We start from the raw sequence: 21,113 nt of genomic DNA on the forward strand, positions 1-21,113 counted from the left end.
GACATCCTGTGAGTTACCATTGACCAGGAACTTAACTGGACCAAGCTCATAAAAACAGTGACTACAAGAGCAGGTCAAAGGCTGAGTATTCTTTTGGCCAATGACTCATTTCCTGACTCCCCAAAAACCTAGAGATCTGTAGTGCCTCAAGGAAAATATCAGTAGCAATTTTAACAAAATTCTGCAGCAACAGGATCTAGATTCTCCAGCAAATCTTAAGTTGGATAATCAAGATGTCTTTCAATGTAGACTGATGTACCATTATGCAATTAAACAAGGCAATGCCAGATATGTATACATCAAGCAGGGGTGCTATCAATTATCATGTTGCTTATGTTAAAAACACAATGACATATGGCCATCGGCTTGGAATGTGAACTCTGTTCCTCTCTCCTGGTCTGCTGAGTATTTCAGCATTTTTTATTTCAGAATTCCAGCATCCTCAGTATTTTGCTTTTGTTTAAATTGGATAGCGTTTGTTGTGGAACTGTCCACAAGTTTGCTGGTAATAACAAGCTATGTGAAGGAGTCAGGATGTTAGATGAAATAAAAAATCTGTTGGCATATCTAGAAGGATTGGGGAAATGGGTTCATGTGGAACAGGTGGCTTTCAGTTCAGCATTATGGAAATAGGCAGAGGCAATTTAATTTATTTATTCACAGGGCATGGGCATCGCTTGCTAGGCCAGCATTTATTACCCATCCCTAATTGCCCTTGAGAAGGCGGTGTTCAGCCACCTTCTTGAACTGCTGCAGTCCATGTGGTGTACGTACACCTATAGTGCTGTTAGGGAGTTCCAGGATTTTGACCAGTAAAGGAACGGCAATATCGTTCTAAGTCAGGATGGTGTATGATTTGGAGGTGTCCCCATGCAATTGCTGCTATTGTCCTTCTGGGTGGTAGGGGTCGTGGATTTGGAAGATGCTATCAAAGGAGCCTTGGTGAATTTCTTTAATGCATCTTGTAGATGCTACACACTACTTCCACTGTTAGTCAGTGGTGGAGGGGGTGAATGTTTAAGTTGATGGATGGAGTGTCAATCAAGCAGGCTGCTATGTCCTGGATGGTGTCAAGCTTCTTGAGTGTTGTTGGAGCTGCACTCGTCCAGGCAAGCGGAGAGTAGTCCATCGCTCCTGACTTCTGCCTTATGTATGGTGGACTGACTTTAGGGAGTCAGGAGATGAGTTACTTGCCACAGAATTCCACACAAGCTCCTTAAATAGTAATCCAACACAATTATCTGGTACACACAAGAAAACAATTCAATTTTAACGAAAATCATGGTTAAGTTATGCCCACTGGCTGAAACTCAATCTCCATTGTCAACTTGGAGGTAGTTTTCCTTTGTGAAATCATTCTGCATGAGAATGTGTGTCTAGAAAATGATGTGTACCACATAATTAATTAACAACATTGAACAGGCTACTATTAACAACAATTGCTCAAGCTTACATAGCCATATGCAGCACTAACTTGATGTGACTGTCCCGAGACACTTAGGTTGAACAAAGCTCACTTGCAGCCCACAATGGCAAGACGGCAGTATGTCAGGAGCTCCAAATTCCCAATGATTTTGGGTTAAAAAAAAAAAAGGCCTGATGTTTTTGTTGATCCAGTGGTGTTGGTACATATCTAGGTGGCTTTACTATGAATATTCAGATAACAGATTGTAACAAAAAGAGTATTATATTTTATCAGTTCTAAATTAAAATTTGTTTTGCTTTCTGACCCTTTCTTTCCACATGTTAACATTGCAACAAGTAACTAGACTACTGTTAAAATATAATGTAAAACAGCATCTTTGATATTGTCACCAATATGACCTATTTCAATTAATAGTGATTATGGTTTGCAGCAGTGCCAAAAGGATGATGAGACAACGGAAAACGATAATATCCTCTTTTGTACCGGCCTTTCCTTTTGTCTCCTCTTTATAATGTGGTGGATTATACTAGAGCATGATATAAGCATTATACTAGAGCATTATATCAAATTTCAGCAGGCTATTTCACCACGGGCTGCAAATGCCCAAGTCTTGTATAGAGTATAGGCAACACCTTCTGCATCCACTTTCCATTCGAGGTCATAGGATGGCAATCAGGAACTACAGCACTGCCAGATTTCTGCTTTGCTTAGCACCAGCAACAAGGCTAACTGTAGCATTACATGGAAATTAGCAAAGAGGTAGACAAATCACTAAACTATAACAGAGGGCACAGGTATTAAGAAAGGTAGATGGAAGGTTGGCCTTCACCTTAAAGGGGCTGGAATGTCAAGAGAAGGAAGTTATGTCTAAGTTGTGCAGAGCTTTGCTCAGACCCCATCTGGAATTCTGCACTCAATTTTAGACATTAGGGCCAGAATCTTCGGGTCAGCATGCAGGGGCAGGCCCTGCTTGCCGACGCGTAAAATGACACATGGTGACGTCAGGCATGCACCCCGAAGTCACCACACATCATTCCAATTTTCAATTCAGTGAGCGCGCACCGGAGTTGGCTGTGCGCCCGCCAGCCTGTCAAAGGCCTATTAAGGCCATTTAAAAACTAATTACAATACTCCACAGAGCTGCTCATCCAACCTTAAGGTTGGCAGGCAGACGGAGAGCCCAGGTGGCCTTTGCATTTATCCTGAAACCTCATCCACGGATGGGATGAGGTTTCATGAAGTGTTTATAAATTGAGTAAAATTTATTAAAGTTCATTGATATGTCCCAGCTCATGTGACAGTCTTTAAATTTCTTTTTCTTTATTAAAATTTTTGACCAAACTAATCTCCCTGAGGCAGCTCTGTGCCTCAGAAAGATTTCTGCGCTCTTTTGCGCGCATGCCTTAATTGGCCCGCCCACGTAAAATGGCAGTGTGCAGCCGATCGCGGGTCGTGACTGGCCACTCCTGCTCAGCTCCCCCCCGATGGGAGAAAATTCTCCTCTAGATTACAGAAAGGATATATTGGGTTTGGGGGTGGGGGGAGTACAGTGCAGAACTACCAAAACGGTACCAGGGTTGAAAGGGTTAAATTACGAAGGCAGGATGCATAAACTTGGTTTGTATTCTCCTGAGTTTAAGTGATTTAGGAGTGATCTAATCAAGGTGTTGATAAAGGGATTTGATAGGGTACAAGCTGAGAAACTATTTGCTCTGGTAGGGGAATCCAGAACAAGAGGGCACAATCTTAAAAGCAGAGTTAGATCATTCAAGAGTGACAGCTAGAAGCACTTGCTCACACAAAGGGTAGTGAAACTTTGCAATACACTTTCCAAAAGGCTGCAAATGCTGGGGCAATTGAAATTTTCAAGACTGAGATTGATAGATTTTTGTTAAGTAAGGGTATAAAGCAATATGGAGCAATGGCGAGTAAATAGAGTTGAGGAATAAATCAGCTATGATCTAACAGAATGGTTGAACGGGCTCAAGGAACTGAATAGCCTACTTTGTTCCTATGTTCATTATGGGTTGTCTGACTTTGTATCATATTTGGCTGGACACTTAACCATCAAACGGCACTCTTTTACTTTAAAGAAAACTCTCATCATAACTCCTTTCAAAATTTTGAATCGTTAAAGTATTGTAGTAGCTTAAGCATTCTCCTATAAACGTGTGAGAAAAACAACATTAGAGCAGAAAGACAGCTTAGAGTGTGTGGCTCAAATATTCTTCATAAAAACACCAAGTATAAGGAACAAACTGAATGGATTGCAGGCGCAAATTTATCTTAGAGGGTACGACATGGTAGCCACTACTGAAACATGGCACAGGATGGCCATGAATGGGAAATATATATACCAGGTTAGAAGATTTACCAGGAGGATTGGGAATCTAGTAGCATTAATAAATAGTTCTATATGAAATGATATAAATAGATAGGCAGTGGATACTTTAGGGGAGAATTTAGAAACAGAAAATTATATAAAACTGTAGCAGAATTTATGTACAGGCCCTCTTGTAGCAGCTGTGAAGTGGCACAATGTATAAATGCAGAGATTAGACAATATGTGGTTTAGGCACATAATGTGGGATTTTAATTTCCATATAGATTGAGATAAGTAGATGAATTCACGTCAGAAATGTAGCAACTTTCTTGAGCATATTCAGGTTAGTTTTTTGTAACAGTGTGTTCTAGAACCAACAAGGGGAATGAGGTAGACACTATCTAGTTTTTTTTCTTTATTTACAGGACATGGGCATCACTGGCAAGGTCAGCATTCATTGCTCATGTCAGAGACAACTGAGTAACTTGCTGGGCCATTTCAGAGAGCAATTAAGAGTCAACCACAATGTAGCAGGTCTGGAGTCACAGATAGGCCAGATCGGACAAGGTGCGCAGATTTCCTTCCCTAAAGGACATTAGCGAAACAGATGGATTGTTACAACAAATGGGTAATTTCACAGTTACCATTACTGTTACTCACTTTTTATTTCAAATTTATTAAATTAACTGAATTTAAATACGTCAGATGTCAAGGTGGGATTTGAACTCATATCAGTCCAGTAATATAACCATTATGCTACCATACCAAGTAAACAGGGCAAATTTGTTAGAGTAAAACAACAGGAGATCAGTTGGGGGTGTTCAAAGAAGAATTGAATGCAATACAGAACTAGTTTATGACCCTAAGGGGGAAGAGGTCTACTTGCCAAAAAAAAAGGCAATTATGAATGACTAAAGAGGAAAGGAATAACATAAAATTAAAAGTAGCACAGATCCAGTTGCATAGGAACGATAAAGAACGGCAACGGGTGACAAAACAGATAGTAAGTGATACCAAAAGGGGGTATGAAAAAAACTTATAGGGATATCAAAATCAGCACAAAACAACTACAATTAGGAGTGATATGGATTCCTTAAAAACTAACAATCGTGATAATAAAAATTAAAATAAGGAATTCTCTTGATTCAAGAACGTTCCTTTAGATTGGAAAACTGCACGTGTTGGACGGCTATAGAAGAAAGTTGAGAGGGGGAATTGAGGGTATTGTTAGGCCAGTTAGCCTACCATCTGTTGTTGGGAAATTACTGGTCTATACTTAAGCGTGGAGTGACTGAACATCTTGAAAATTTTCAGCTGATCAGGGAAAGCCAACATGTATTTGTATAGCACAAGTCATATCTGATAAATTCAACTGAACTTTTGAAGAGGTAACTCAAGTGGTGGACAGGTTGTTTATATGGTCTTCCAGAAAGCAGTCAATAAAGTCCCACTGAAGGGACTGATAGTTAAAGTGGAAGCTCATGCAACTGAAGGCAAATTGGTGACCAAGTTAGGGGATTGGTTGAACAGCTGGAGACAGTAAGTAGAGATAATGGACAGGTACGCTTAATTGGTAGGATGTGGCTATTGGCTCCACGCAGGGGCCTATGCTGTGTTTGCAACTATTCACTGCATTGATTAGTGAATTAGATGATGGAGTAGATATTCAAGTCTGTCCATGACATAAAGATAGGTGACACTGAAAGCTATGTTGATCGATGTATAGAGATACAAAGAGACTAAGTGGATGGGCAAAACTGTGGCAAATGAATTTCAATTTAGGCAAGTGTGAGATCATCCACATTGAACATAAAAAGGATGGAACAGGGAATTTTCTAAACAGTGAAAAGCTAGAAACAGTGGAGGTCAGAAGAAACTTGGCAGTCCAAGTAAACAGATTATTAAAATGTCATGAACAGGTACAGAAAATAATCAAAAATAGTAATGGAATGCTGGCCTTTATATTTAGGGGATTAGCTTACAATGGGATAGAAGTCATGCTACAACTATATGAAGCCTTGGTTAGAGAACACCTGGTGTAATGTGTTCAGTTGTAGACATGATGAGCTGAAATTTTAATCAGGAGTCAGGGACCAGACATATAGGCGAGTGCCAGGTGCTGGCCCCACACGGCATGCTTTAGACATGCCCACTGCAATTTTCAATGCTCCAACTAACTAAAAGCCAGGGAGCAAGGGTACAATCAGGAATCATGGGTAAGCTCCGAAACTGGAAGGCCAACGGGAGGCCCTCCAGCATGGAGAAATCGACAGCCCTACCTGCCGAGATGGGAGCTGCTGATGGAGGATGCAGACAGTGACGGACCAGGGCAGGTAGGTTAATTTTAATTTTTCAAATATGCCACAGCTGCCTGGCCATGATCCTGGAGGGCAAATCCTCCAAAGGACAGCCAGCAGCTGTAGCCCAGCATCCCGGGTGAGGCCTTCGCTTGATCCATCGAGCTCCCATCCTAAGCCCACTATGATGGCCTGGAACAATGTGGGCTGCCTATATCGCCAACTGGAAATCACGATTCAACCCCGACCCTGGCCTCTTTCAAAATGACTTGGAGTCAGGATCATTGCGGGGAACCAACACGGAGGTCAACGGTGTCAAATTACATGCCCACCCGCCACCAATCTGGATCCCTACTTGTTTTAAAAATCCAGCCCTATACCTTAGGAAGGATATAATATTGGCTTCAAGGGAACACAGCGTAGATTTATTAGAATGATACCCAGACTCCGAGGGTTAAATTATGAATAGGCTACATGAATTAAGGTTGTATTCCCTGACGTTTAGATTAAGGGTGATCTGTTTGATGTTTTCAAGATGTCATGGAAAACTGATAGAGAGAAAACTACCTATGCTATTTCCACTAAAGGACACAACCTAAAAATTAGAGCTGTTAATCAGGAACTTCAAGAGTGAAGTTAGGAAACAATTTTACAAGGGAGGATTGAAGTTTGGAACACCTTCAGTTGGTTAATTGTTAACTTCAAACTTGAAGCTGATAGGTTTCTGTTAACCAACGGTATTAAGGAATATGGGGCATAGGCAGATATTTAGAGTTAGGCCACAGCTCAATCTTGAACAAGCTTGAGGGCTAAATGGCCTGCTCCTGATTTTATGTTCCTATATTTCTGCTACTAGATTGAATATCTTTAAATCATACTGGTCTTTCCTCCTTCCCAAGTTGAAATATGTGGGAGTTCAAGGAAATCTTACCATATTCATAGAAATTTCAAGAAAACAACAGTATTCTCACCTGAAAACTTTCTTCTTCTTCATTGTCCTCAGCCCCCATCATGTGGTTTTCTCTGCTATTTTTCAGAGAATGATATACATACACCATCATTTCTCGAGATTCATCCTGAGAAAACATTACAGTAACTCTAAAATTACATACAATTACGATTCGACTCAATCATTCCACATTGATTTCCATCCTCCACATTATTAGTGATCCTAATTCCATGTGCCTACCCTGATCTCCTTTCCCTTCACTCCCTTTTCTTTCTATTATTTAAACTACTTATTAAATGTTGACATGGTCTCTGCATCAGTTACTAACTCTGGTAGTATATTCCACCACTCCTGTTTCTCCTGCTTTCTGTCCTAAATATTTTTCATTTAGGTTAATCTAACCTTACTTTTGTAAGTGTTTTTGTCTCTTGTTACTTATGAACGTGCATCTACTAAACAGATCGTGCTGTATTTTCTAAGTGTATCTTGCTACCTCATCTTTGCACACCGATTGTCTTTACGTACTGATTTTATACATGCTTTGTGTAGGTTTTATTTATGAAGCAACTTCGTAATTTCTGAATTAATTTTAAGGATAGGTGCCACTTTGTACTCTTCCGCTGTTTCTAAATAACTTGTGCTAAGCACAAACAGTTATTATAAAAATCTACACCAGCAAGCAACTTTTTCAGCCCAAACACTGCTAAGCAGCTGCCTTAATGAGTTTTCTATATGCAATATTGATACCCATATTAGGCATTTGGGACAATGAGCCCAAAAGTTAATCATCAATACATTGACACCACATGCTCTCTTATCTCCAATATGCAGACACAAAACTATCTAAGGCACACCATTATCTTAGTAGAAGATCATAAAATTTAATGAAAGGATGGAAAAGCACTATAATAAGAGGGATTGTTCCACAGGTAACTGACACCTTAGGGAACCAATGAGGAGGTAACAGGATGTGACATCTGTAGATGACTGAACCCCTTAAGAAAACAGAGATTGATCATACAGATCCCAAATCAGAGTCTAGGAACACCACCGATCATGAGATTGGGCTGTGTGTCAGAAAGGGTTAATAAGCACCAGCTTCCAGCAAAGCACGAAGAGTGGGAAGAAGAACTGAAAAAGTTGCAAAGAAGGACTGCATGCTTACTGTGAACAAAAGAACAAAGACAAAGAGAGAGGAACCAACACATGCGTCGACTGATCCAAGGCTGAATTAGGAAGCAAGAATCGTGTTGAGCCAGTAAAGTCACTACCGAACTGTTGTGAATTTAGTTACTTAATAACATTTTCCCAAAATTATGCCTGAATGGTCAAAGTCTCAAAAGGACAAATTCATATTAGGTGAGTAAAGGCTCAGAGTTAGAGTTTAAACATCCACAAAAACTTACACCCTTCAAGCCTGTTCTGCCTTTCTACGAAATCATGCAGGTCTGTGACCTAACTCCTCATCAGGCCTTTCTCCCAATTCCCTTAATATTTATTGTTAACAAAAATCTATCAATTTCAGATTTAGAACTAACATTTGATCTAGCATCTACTGCCATCACGAAGAGTTCCAAACTCCTAGCACCATGTCCTGAGGCCTTAACCATTTACGATCTATATTAATGACGTGGATGAAGGGACCGAATATATTATAGCTAAATTTGCTGACGATACAAACTTAAGTGGGAAAGCAAATTGTGAGGAGACACAAAGGATGGAATTTAATGCCACCACCCACCCCAATCCCCAGTAGTGAGTTTGGAATCCGGGGAGTAGGCTTTTGATAGGGCAGGAGGGTGTAGGGCGGGGACCCGCCGCCTTCCCACCTCCACTCATGGCAGGAAGGCTCTTGGACGGCCTTCATGACCTGGCACTAATTGAGGCCCTTAAGTGGGCAATTAATCCCCAATCAAGGGCCTCATCCTGCCTTTGCTAGTATTCAACCTACGACAGGACCAGAGCCCAAAAAGCGAACCCAGTTGTGTTTGCTTGACAGCTTCCGCGGAGGGGGTTGGGGGGTATCCCTCGTTCAAAGGCATTCAGTACCTGATCGAGGGATCGGGCATTGGGAAGGCCGCTGAGAACATAAGAAATAGGAGGAGAAGATCACGTGACCCAATGAGCCTGCTCCACCATTCAACGTAATCATGGCTGATCTCAGGTTTTCAACTACACTCTCCCTCCCACTCCCCATATACCTTGACTTTCTGAGAGACCAAAATTCTGTCTATCTCAGCCTTAAATATATTCAATTATGGTGCATCAACAACCCTCTGAGGTAGAAAATTCCAAAGATTCACAATCCTTTGAACGAAGAAATTTCTCCTCCTCTCAGCCTTTTATCCTGAAACTTCTCCCCCTTGTTCTAGATTCCCTAGCCAGGGGAAACAGCATCTACCCTATCAAGCGCCATCATAATTTGATTGTTTCAGTAAGATCACCTCTCATCCTTCTAAGCTCCAGAACATATAGACCTAATTTACTCAGGCTCTTGTTAAATAAATCTAACACTGTGTGTATCCAAACTTTATTTTTGTTGCAATCTTTAAAATGGACTTTCTGCTGAACCAAAAAAATGGCTGCTCCAAGTCACATGACCTTTATTCTGGAAGCTACCAACAGGAGTCACAAGAACAAAAGAATCCTCTTCTCATCTTCATGGCATCTCATGCCCAATTGTAAGGACATTCCAATACAAAACCAGGGGACTCGCAGATCAAAACTCGTTATGCCTGCAGAGCATTTAACAGATTCACCTCACAACTAGGACTGTCCAGGTCCATTTCAAATGGGCAGCAACATCACCAATCCAGCATGGGAGGCGGTGGCAGCAGTGGTGAGCATCAACGCCCTTCAAAAGAGGATAGCCACCCAGTGCTGCAAGTGAATGAATGATCTCCTCCATTCCTCCAGGGTAAGTCACTCTTCTCATTGCTCTCAAATGCGCACAAACCCATCACACATCCACAGGTTCCTCAGTCACTGCCAGTTGAAGGGAAATCACCATTCCCTCTCTCACACACACCTTCATTGTCCTCATCCCATTGATGGACACTCAAAACCCACACATGCCAGGCATACTTATCATCTGGCCCCAGGAGGTATCTTGCTTACACTGGCACACAAGAGTGAGGGGATGCATATTGGTGGAGGAATGCCTGAAATGAAGGTCCTCACGGACTTTGAAAACAGAGCCATTCAGCTGGCCAGCATATAACATACTCCACCCCATTTAAGTTTTCAGGAAGGCGGGGGTGCAGCAAAACCAGCTGCGGCCCTGCCGACCTGTCAATAGCCAACTAAGGCCAGGAGCCCTGGCGGGCAATAGAAAAAACATGAAACCTCATCCAACAGTGGGTTGAGGTTTCATGTAGGGGTTTAAAAAGTTTAAGTGTAATTTATGAACATGTCCCACTCATGTGACATTGTCACATGAGGGGGACATGTTAAGGATTTTTATTCTCTATTTTTAACATTTTTAAAACTGTCTGCGATCTCCCTGAGGCAGCACTTAGCCTCAGGGAGATGTGAGCTCTTTTGTGCACATGCGTGATAGATTGCACTCTCGCTTTTGGGGATTCCCACCCCCGTCCCACAGGAAGTGCATAGCGCTTCCTGGCGGACATCACGCTGGGCAGGCCTTAATTGGCCGGCCCAGCTAAAATGGCGGCGGGGCCGGCTTCTCTGGCAGAGATCGGCTCCCCGCCCGCCGGAGATTGGGTCGGGCCCACCCGCCCGGCAGGCAGAAAATTCTGCCCTATGTTTTTCTAAGTGCATTGTTAAGACTTCCTTAATAACAGATTCCAGCACTTTCCTGATGACTGAAGTCAAGCTAAATGGACTGTAAGTTCCCTTTTATCTCTCACCTTCCTTTCTTGAATAGCAGTTTTACATTTGCTAACTGGAACTGTTCCAGAATCTAGGGAATTTTGGAAAATCATAGCCAGCACATCCATTATTTCTGCAGCTCTTTCAGAACCCTAGGGTGTAGGCCATTAGGTCTGGGGATTTGTCAGATTATAATTCCTTGAATTTCTTCAGTACTTTTTCTTTGTTGATATTAATGATCTGAATTTCCTCACTCTTATTAGCCTCTAAGTTACCCTCTATTTCTGGTATCTAACTTGTGTCTTCTACTGTGAAAGCGGCCACAAAATATTTGTTCAATGTCTCTTACTATTTCCTCATTTTCCATGATAATTTCTCCTGTCTCTGCTTCTGAGAAATCAAATTTCGCTGCTCTCTTCCTTATATACTTGTAAAAGCTCTTACAATCTGTTGGAATATTCCTGACTGTTTGCTTTCATTCTATTTTTTCCCTTTTTAATCAACCTTTTGGTGGTCCTTTGCTGATTCTAAAATACTCCAAATCCTCAGACTTGCTATTTTTTGCAACATTATAAACCTCCTCTTTTAATCTAATACTATCTTTAACCTCCTTAGTAAACCACGCTTAATCTTTCTCATTGAGTTTTTGTTTTTCCAATGGAATGTATTTTTGCTGGACAGTTTGAATTGTTTTTTTTAAATGTCTCCCACTGTTTAATTACTGCCAGACCTTTCAGTCAACTTACCTAATCAACTTTAGCCAGTTCTCCCCTCATACTGATGTAATTGGCTTTGTTTAAGTTTAAGATTCTTGTTTATGATTGGAGTATGTTGTTTTCAAACTTAATGTGGAATTCAATTGTATTATGATCACTATTTCCCAGTGGATTAACCCTGTCTCATTGCAAAATACTAGATCTAAAATAGCTTTATCCTTGGTTGGTTCCACAACATATTACTCCAGGAAACTGTCACAAATGCATCCTACAAACTCATCTTCCAGACCACCTTTACCAATTTTATTGTTCCAATCTATATGAGGATTAAAGTCCCCCCAATTATTACATTGTCTTTGTTACAGGCTCCAATAATTTCTTGTTTAATGCTTTGTCCATGGTTTAACTACTGTTAGGGGGCCTAAAACTACTCTCACCAAAGCTTTCGGACCTTGTTATTCCTAACCTCCACCCATATTGATTCTACTTCCTTTTTTTCCGAGCAAAGATCCCTTCTCTCTAACGTCCTTAAGTCAACCTTTATTATCAGGATTACCCTTTCTCCTTTTCCATTCTGCCCATCTTTTCAAAACATTCTGTACAATGGAATATTTACTTCCTAACCTCAGTCACCTTGTAACCATGTCTCTGTAATGGCGATTTATTTCTATTTTTGCCACTAATTCATCTATCTTATTGTAGGTGCTCCATGCATTCAGCAAAAGTGACTTCAATTTTATATTTTTACTACTATTCCCTGCATGGACCTTACTCTCTGATGCATTACAGTTAAACTCTCTGTCCTTTCCTGTTCCATTCAGTTTGTCTTTACCCACCTCAATATACTTCTCTATTGCCTCAGCTTTTATCTTTGGATTTCTAAATCTCCCTTCACCCAAACCCTCCTCGTCCCCTATGTTACTTTTAAGCCATTTTTCCCTACACTGAGCCACACCTCTGCCCTTTCTTCTGATCCCCTCCACCCACTCCCAAGCCAGCAACCCCTTTCCACATTCCCCATACCATCCTCACTCATCTGTGGCCCAGGTCTCTCACTGATTCATTAACAGCAGCAGCCACTACACTTGGCATTAACTACTTAATCCGATTTGGTGCATCCACAAATGCTGAAATTGTACTTCCACTTCCTGAGTTGAAATCATTTATGTAAAAGGTGAACAACTGTGTCCCAACACCAATCCTAGTGGGACGCCATTTCCTACCTTTTGACAGTCTGAGTAAATTCACCTATTCTCTGTTTTGTAGCTGACTTGATATCCAGTCTGCTATTTGTTCTCTCAATCCAACATTTGAACCTTACTCATAATTCTATTATATGGCCCCTTCTCAAAGGCCTTACGGAAATCCAAATATATTATATCTACTGCATCCTTTTCTATCCTTTCAGTTACTTCTTCAAAGAATTTAACAAGGTTAAGCATGGTTTTATGTTTTGGAGCCTTGCTTACTATTCTTTATTATATTTTCAATTTCTGGATGTTTTTCTATTCATCTTTGAGTAATGGTTTGATTATCTTTCCTACAAATGACATTAAGCTAATTGGTCTATAGTTTCCTGGGTATGATCCATTTGCCTTTTTAAATATTGGTATCACATTAGCACACAAAGAATCAGGATAGGGATAGGACCACTAAGGTGGACACAACAATTTCATAGGTATTGACGGCAATATTGCAGATATATTAAATATTATGATAACTTTGCCTTAGTATTTATCAGAAGGACGTGACATTAGAAGGGAGATCAAAAGATCTGGCACTACTCTTTCTTCTAATGATTTTTAAAATATATATGTAATAGTTCCCCTGCTAATTTTTGCCTAATGTCTTTTAATATGCCTGGATGCAATCCATCTGGACCAGGGGTTTTATCCTAAATCTGATAGCTTATCAATTATCACCCCCTTTCTATCTTAAATGTCTTTATATCTTTTTTTATCTCTTCTTTTTAATGTCCAGCACATTAGTCTCCCTGGTAAATACCAAAATGTAATTCTTTTGCCATTTTCCTGTCAATGTGTGTGAGATTATCATGTGTATACCTTGTGACCCTGTCCCTATCCTGATTCTTTTTCTTTTGCTATCCAGGTCTGTAGAGTGGTTCACTATTTCTTTTCATATTCCTTGATAATTCAGTTTTGTAGTTTAGAAATTTTTTAATATTCCTTTTTGTCAACCTCTCCTTTGTTGTCTATACACTTAGTATATACATTTCTTTTTAATTTAAATTTCACCCATACTTCTTTATTCATCCATGGTGTGACATCACTAACTAGTTTGTTCTTGGGTTTTTTTCAAATAGGATATGTTTCTCCTGGACTCTATTGAGCATTAGTTCAAATGTATCTTTATTTCTATTCCTTTCTTTCTCAATAAAAATTTCAGGTTTATTTTCTGTAGTTCCAATCTCACCCATTCAATCATCTTTTTTTCCAATTTATTACTTGGCTCTTTGTTTTACTTATGTCCTTCTTGGTCTTTAGCTTAAATGTCGATATGTTGTGTCCCATCAGGTTCAGGCACTTCATCCTTCTTTAGGTTATTTATATTTGCATTTAAATATTTACATTTTATTTATTATAATATTTCTCATCTCGCTTTAAACCAATCTCCACAATCCTTCTCTTTTGTAAATACTTTAGCAAAATACTTGCTAAGTAACCCTACCAATTTTCATTTATGTATTATTATCTCACTATTCCATGATCTCCAGATTCAACTTCACATTTACAATAGGGGTATTTGGCTGCTGATAATCAAGGGACCATAATTCTCACTACTTTTACAAATACAATATCTAAAACATTTCCCAATGACCACATCACATGATCTGATTCAGAAGTATTCCACCACTCCATAGCAAAGAACATTAATGCAACAATAAATCAATGAAGCTGTGAACATACATTTTAGTTATTATAGAAATATAATATAATTACTTTTGCCAAGAAATTATTTAAATTAAAACTCCATAGAAAATAATTTTTCATATAAGATACCATTTGATAACACTCAAAGCAATAGCTTTATTTAATACAGGCTATGATAAGTAGATAATGAATGAATTTATAATAGAATAACATGACACATAAATAAGTGATGTGTTTTCAAATAGGCATAACAAATCCCTTAACCAATATCCACTAAAGCACATTATTGAATACTCTACTGTCAATTTAATATTAGTTATAAATAAGCATCAGTTTTCCTCTGCCACCAGAATAGAACATGCTAAACTTTATAAAATGTATTTACAAATATAAAATATTAACCAAACTAACTTCACTGTATACCGGGTAATATTAAAAGTGCCAATGGTATTTCCACTTGTTGATACTAGAACATACCCCTGGAAATCTGGAATAATTTTCAGTTATCAAACTCAATCTAAAGAGAAGACTGCTTAAACAATTACATTTCTTGATAATTGTCTATACTAACCGTTCTTTCTTGGTCATGTTCTACCAAAATCATGGTATGGTCTTTAAATCTTAACTTGATCTGATCATTGAGTTTGGGCAGTTTTCCAACTGGAGAAGAAAGTAAAACCAGTTAGCATGCACACACACTATTAATCAGCAGACAGAAGACACAGTCAAGATCACCGAAGCAGATTGAGATAGAATAAAATCTGATAATGAGCGGAAATATTTTGAACATTATAAATTACATTTCATGCCTAAATAAATATATCAATTTAAACATAATTATCTCCATAACTTTCAAGGTATATTTAATTTTACAATTTCTGCTTTTATGTAGCAGGATGGGCAAGACAACTGGAGATTGTTCCAATTGGAAGAAGTTTACAGCAACTCAAAAACGCAGACAAGCACTGTTCTAAAGCTCTGTAATTACAAGTTGGAGCTTTATTTTATGGCAGTAGACTTGATTGGTTTTCTCAAGACTATAAAATAATTATGTATGAGGAAAGCCTTTTAGTCAACCTTAGTTTTTTTTTATTCAATAATGGGATATGGACATCACTGGCTAGGCCAGCATTTATTGCCCATCCCTAATTGCTCTTGAGAGGGTGATGGTGAGGTGCCTTTTTGAACCGCTGCAGTCCATGTGGTGTAGGTACATCCACAGTGCTGTTAGGGAGGGAGTTCCAGGATTTTGATCCAGTGGCAATGAAGGAATGGTGATCTATTTCCAAGTCAGGATGGTGTGTGGCTTGGAGGGCAACTTCCAGCTGGTGGTGTTCCCATATGTCTGCTGCCCTTGTCCTTTTACATGATAGCAATCATGGGTTCGGAAGGTACTGTCTAAGGAGGCTTGGTGGAGGCCTGCAGTGCATCTTGCAGATGGTGCACAGTGCTGCCACTATGCATCGATGATGGAGGGAGTGAACGTTTGTGGATGGGGTACCAATCAAGTGGGCTGCTTTGTCCTGGATGATGTCAAACTTCCTGAATGTTGTTGCAGCTGTATTCATCCAGGAAAGTGGAGAGTATTCCATTACACTCCTGGCTTGTACCTTGTAGATGGTGGACAGGCTTTGGAGAATCAGGAGGCGAGTTACTCGCCGCAGGATTCCTAGCCTCTGACCTGCTCTTGTAGCCACAGTATTTATATGGCTAGTCCATTTAAGTTTCTGGTCAATGGTAACCCCATAGGATGTTGATAGTGGAGGATTCAGCAATGGTAATGCCGTTGACTGTCATGGAGCGATGGTTAGATTCTCTCTTGTTGGAGCTGGTCATTGCCTGGCAGTTGTGTGGCATGAATATTACCTGCCACTTATCAGCCCAAGATGGATATTATCCAAGTCTTGCTGCATTTGGACATGGACTGCTTCAGTACCTGAGCAGCTGCGAATGTGCTGAACATCATGCAATCAGCAGCAAATATCCCCACTTCTGACCTTATGATTGAAAGGTCATTGATGAAGCAGCTGAAGATGGTTGGAGCTAGGACACTACTCTGAGGAGCTCCTGCAGTGATGTCCTAGAACTGAGATAATTGACCTCCAACAGCCACAACTATCTTCCTTTGTGCTCGGTATGATTCAACCAATGGAGAGTTTTCCCTGATTCCCACTGATTCCACTTTTCCTAGGGCTCTTTGGTGACACACTTGGTCAAATGTTGCCTTGATGCCAAGGGCAGTCACTTTCACTTCACCTCTGCAGTTCAGTTCTTTTGTCATTTAACATCTTTGGTTACAGCATCCAATTGGCTCTTGCATGATTCCAGGGGTTTTGCATCTACTACTCTTTGCTTGATGAACTTGCTGGCATCAATCCTAATTTTTTTTAGCTATTTGAACCTTGTCCTGCTTTTGAAATTTAAAGTAATTTTGTGGTTTATCTTTTCCTTATTGTTTACATTTGTAAAGTATATTGCATATACCTCTAGACGATAACCTTTTCAGGATTGAAAAATCCACATTCCTCCAGACTTTGGTGTAACTTTGACCTCTAACACTAGACAACCTTTCATGGTTCTTCTCTGTGCTTCCTCCAAAGCGATGATCAGAACCTCACACAGCATTCAGGATGTGTTCTGACCAAAACTCTATGAAGTTAATAATGACTTTATGTGGCTTATATTCTATTGTTTTAGATATGTAATCTAAAATTCTATTAGCTTTTTGATTGTGTTCTGCATTAACACGACACGGCTTGTAGGTCTTTTCCAAATTCATTCTTAGTTGTTTCAGCACCATTAATTTCCTATTTATCCTTGCTATGTATGGTACTTTACACTTAGCTGTATTAAATTGCATCTGCCACTGTTCTGCTCACCTACGTAATTTGCCCTGCTCATTCTGGATTTTCTGACCTGCCTCCTCTGATTGTACTGCCTCTATTAGTTTAGCAACATTGCAAATTTTTATCAATTTGCTTTGGGTTTCAGAGCACAAATCACTAATCTAAAACAAAAGTGATAGTGGTCCCAAATCTGATCCATAGGGCATCCCACCCCAACACTCTCATGAATACCCGGAGTTTTCATCCCTTCAGCCAATTGTTTACACATAACCAAGATTTACCCTGAATTCTTACAGGTTTGAGCTTAAACAATAGCCTTTGAGAGGAACTTTGTCAAATATCTTGTGGTGAAAATTTGTGTTTCAAGAACAGTATTCTATGCCTTAGCCTAGATTAAAACAAAACGGAAATTGGAAGAGAGACATATGATAAAAATAATAAGATGTAGGAACAGAAGTAGGCCATTCGGCCCATCAAGTCTGCTCTGCCATTCAATGAGATCATGGCTGATCTGATTATCCTCAACTCCACTTTCCTGCCTTTTCTCCATAATCCTTGATTCCCTTACTGATTAAAAATCTGTCTATCTCAGCCTTGAGTATACTTAACGACCCAGCTTCTTACAGCCCTCTGCAGTAAAGAATTCCACATGTTCACTACCCTTGGAGAGAAGAAATTCCTCCTCATCTCGGTCTTAAATGGGTGACCCCTTACTCTGAGATTAGGCCCTCTGGTCCTAGACTCTCCCATAAGGAGAAACAACCTCTCAGCATCTGCCCTGTCAAGCCCCCTAAGCATCTTATTTGTTTCAATAAGGTTGCCTCTCATTCTTCTAAACTCCGATGAGTACAGGCCCAGCCTACTCAACCTCTCCTCACAAGGAAATCTCTCCATACCCAGAATCAACCTAGCGAATCTTCTCTGGACTACCTCCAATGCCACTATATCTTTCCTTAGATAAGGGGACCAAAATTGTTCACAGTATCCTAGGTGTGGTCTAACTAGTACCTTGTATAGTTTTAGCAAGGCTTCCCTATTTTATACTCCATTCCCTTTGAAATAACGGCCAACATTCCATTTGCCTTCCCTATTACCTGCTGAACCTGTAAGTTAGCTTTTGGGGTTCATGCACAAGGATCCCAAATCCCTCAGTGCTGTAGCTTTCTGCAGTCTTTCTCCATTTAAATAATATTCAGTTCCTCTATTCTTCCTGCCGTATCCATAACCTCACATTTTCCCACATTATATTCCATCTGCCAAGTTTTTGCCCACTCAATTAACATGTTTATATCCCTTTGTAGACCCTTTGTGTCATCCTCACCACTTGCCTTCCCACCTATTTTTGTGTCATCCGCAAACTTGGCGATAGTACATTCACTTCCCTCATCTAAGTCATTAATATATACTGTAAATAATTGTGGTCCCAGTACTGATCCCTGTGGCACTCTACGAGTTACAGGTTGCCATCCTGAAAATACCCCCCTTATCCCAACTCTCTGTCTGCTATTACTTAGCCAATCCTCTATCCACGCTAATGTACTACCCCCAACACCTCGGTTCTTATCTTTTGGGTAGCCTTATATGTGGTACCTTATTGAATGCCTTTTGGAAATCCAAAAGATTACATCTACTGGTTCCCTTTATCTAACCTACTTGTTACCTCCTCAAAGAATTCTAATAAATTTGTCAGGCAAGATTTCCCCTTCATTAAGCCATGCTGACTCTTCCTGATTATGTTATGCATTTTTAAATGCTCTGCTATTACATCCTTTATAACAGACTCTAACATTTTCCCAATGACGGACATTAAGCTAACTGGCCTATAGGTATCCGTGTTTCATCTCCCTCCTTTTTTGAATAAGGGTGTTACATTGGAAAACTGACAATTTTCTCCATGACGTAGTAAGACAAGGACTGTTCCTTCATAGTCACTTGGTCATAACCCTGGAACTCGGTACCTAATAGTACCTTCAACACATGGGCTGCAGTGGTTGAAGCAAAAGGTACACCTCAAATTTCTCAAGAGCAACTGGGTCGGTCAATAAGTGCTGGCCTTGCCAGAAATGCCCATATTATGAGTATGAAAAAAGTTAGGACTAACAATTTAAAATACATTAAAGGAGTGGTATTGTACAAAAAGCAGAAAGGAAATATGAAACATTGCTAGTGGATAATATCAAAGAAAATAGAAGAGCTTTTATAAGCTTATTGAAAAGTAAGACTATTTAGAAAGGATGGCCATTCAGGAATGGCCATTCAGGGATGAGGAAGAGTCTAACCGTGCAGGATTAAAAATATTGCAGAGATACTAAATTAATACTGTGCAATTATTTTTACAAATGGTAGAAGTGAGTCACACAAATGATAGCAATGATTTGGTTTCTTTGAGTGTGAGGTAATGCATTTGGGGAGGGCAAACAAAGCAAGGGAATACGCAATAAGAGGGAAATTATTGAGAGGTTGAGGAAGTGAGGGGTCTTGGAGTGCATGTCCACAGATCCTTGAAGGTGGCAGGATAGGTGGGCAAGGTGGTCAAGAAATCATATGGAATGCTTTCCTTTATTGGGTGAGGTATTGAATACAAAAGCATGGATATAACATTGGATAAAAGCAAAATACTGCGGATGCTGGAAATCTGAAACAAAAACAAAAATAGCTGGAAAAACTCAGCAGGTCTGACAGCATCTGCGGACAGGAACACAGTTGACGTTTCAAGTCCATATGACTCTTCATCAGAACTAAGGAAATAGAGAAATGAGGTGAAATATAAGCTGCTGGGGGGGGGATGGTGGGACAGGTAGAGCTGGATAGAGGGCTAGTGATAGGTGGAGGCAAAGAAGAGATTGCCAAAGATGTCATAGACAAAAGGACAAAGGGGTGTTGACGGTGGTGATATTATCTAAGGAATGTGCTAACGGGGACATTAAGGGTAGCAAGCAGAACAAGCTAGTGGCAGATGGCCCTAGTGGGGCTGAAGTGGGGGGAAGGGATCGAAATGGGCTAAAAGGTGGAGATAAAACAATAGATCAAAATAAATTTTAAAATAGGTGGGAAAAGAAAAATATATATTTTTTTAATTATAAATTATTGGTAAAAGGGGGATTGGAAAGGGGGAGGAGAGAGTTCATGATCTAAAACTGTTGAACTCAATATTAAGTCTGGATGGCTGTAAAGTGCCTAGTCGGAAGATGAGGTGCTGTTCCTCCAGTTTGCGTTGAGTTTCACAGGAACATTGCAGCAAGCCAAGGAAGGACATGTGGGCATGAGAGCAGGGTGGTGTGTTAAAACAGCAAGCGACAGGGAGGTCTGGGTCATGCTTGTGGACAGACTGAAGGTGTTCAGCAAAATGGTCACCCAATCTGCTTTTGGTGTCTCCAATGTAGAGGAAAACATTGGAACTGTATAAAACACTGGTTAGGCCACAGCTGGAATTTTGTGTACTGTGCTGGTCACTACATTACAGGAAGGACATAATTGCTCTAGGGAGAGTGCAAAGGAGATTTACAAGAATTTTGCCAGGGCTTGAAAATTACAGCTATGAGGAGAGATTGGATAGGCTATGGTTGTTTTCCTTAGAACAGAGGTGGCTAAGGGGTGACCTAATTAACGTGTACAAAATTATGAGGGGCCTAGATAGGGTAGACAGGAAAGACCTGTTTCCACTAGCTGAGGGGTCAGTTACCAGGGGGGCATAGATTTGTGATTGGTAGAATGATTAGAGGGGACATGAGGAAAAGCTTTTTCAGCCAGAGGGTGCAGGGCGCCTGGAATTCACTGCCTAAGTTGGTGGCTGAGGATGAAACACTCAACTCATTTAAAAGGTATCTGGGTCTG

The 21,113-nt window shown here is 40.1% G+C and overlaps 1 protein-coding gene across 4 annotated transcripts in view; it reads right to left on the minus strand.

The window, feature by feature from the left end:
- Positions 1-21,113, minus strand: part of riox2 (ribosomal oxygenase 2) — a 48,889-nt gene that overhangs the window by 3,258 nt on the left and 24,518 nt on the right. For all 4 annotated transcript variants that reach the window (XM_041210779.1, XM_041210781.1, XM_041210778.1 and 1 more), the window contains exons 8-9: positions 15,005-15,093; positions 7,018-7,122 (exon numbers count right to left, since the gene is read on the minus strand). In XM_041210779.1, the coding sequence (XP_041066713.1) occupies positions 7,018-7,122; positions 15,005-15,093 (194 nt within the window). The remainder of the gene's footprint in view (positions 1-7,017; positions 7,123-15,004; positions 15,094-21,113) is intronic.

Source organism: Carcharodon carcharias, chromosome 18, assembly GCF_017639515.1.
Source record: "Carcharodon carcharias isolate sCarCar2 chromosome 18, sCarCar2.pri, whole genome shotgun sequence".
Classification (NCBI taxonomy): Eukaryota; Metazoa; Chordata; class Chondrichthyes; order Lamniformes; family Lamnidae; genus Carcharodon; species Carcharodon carcharias.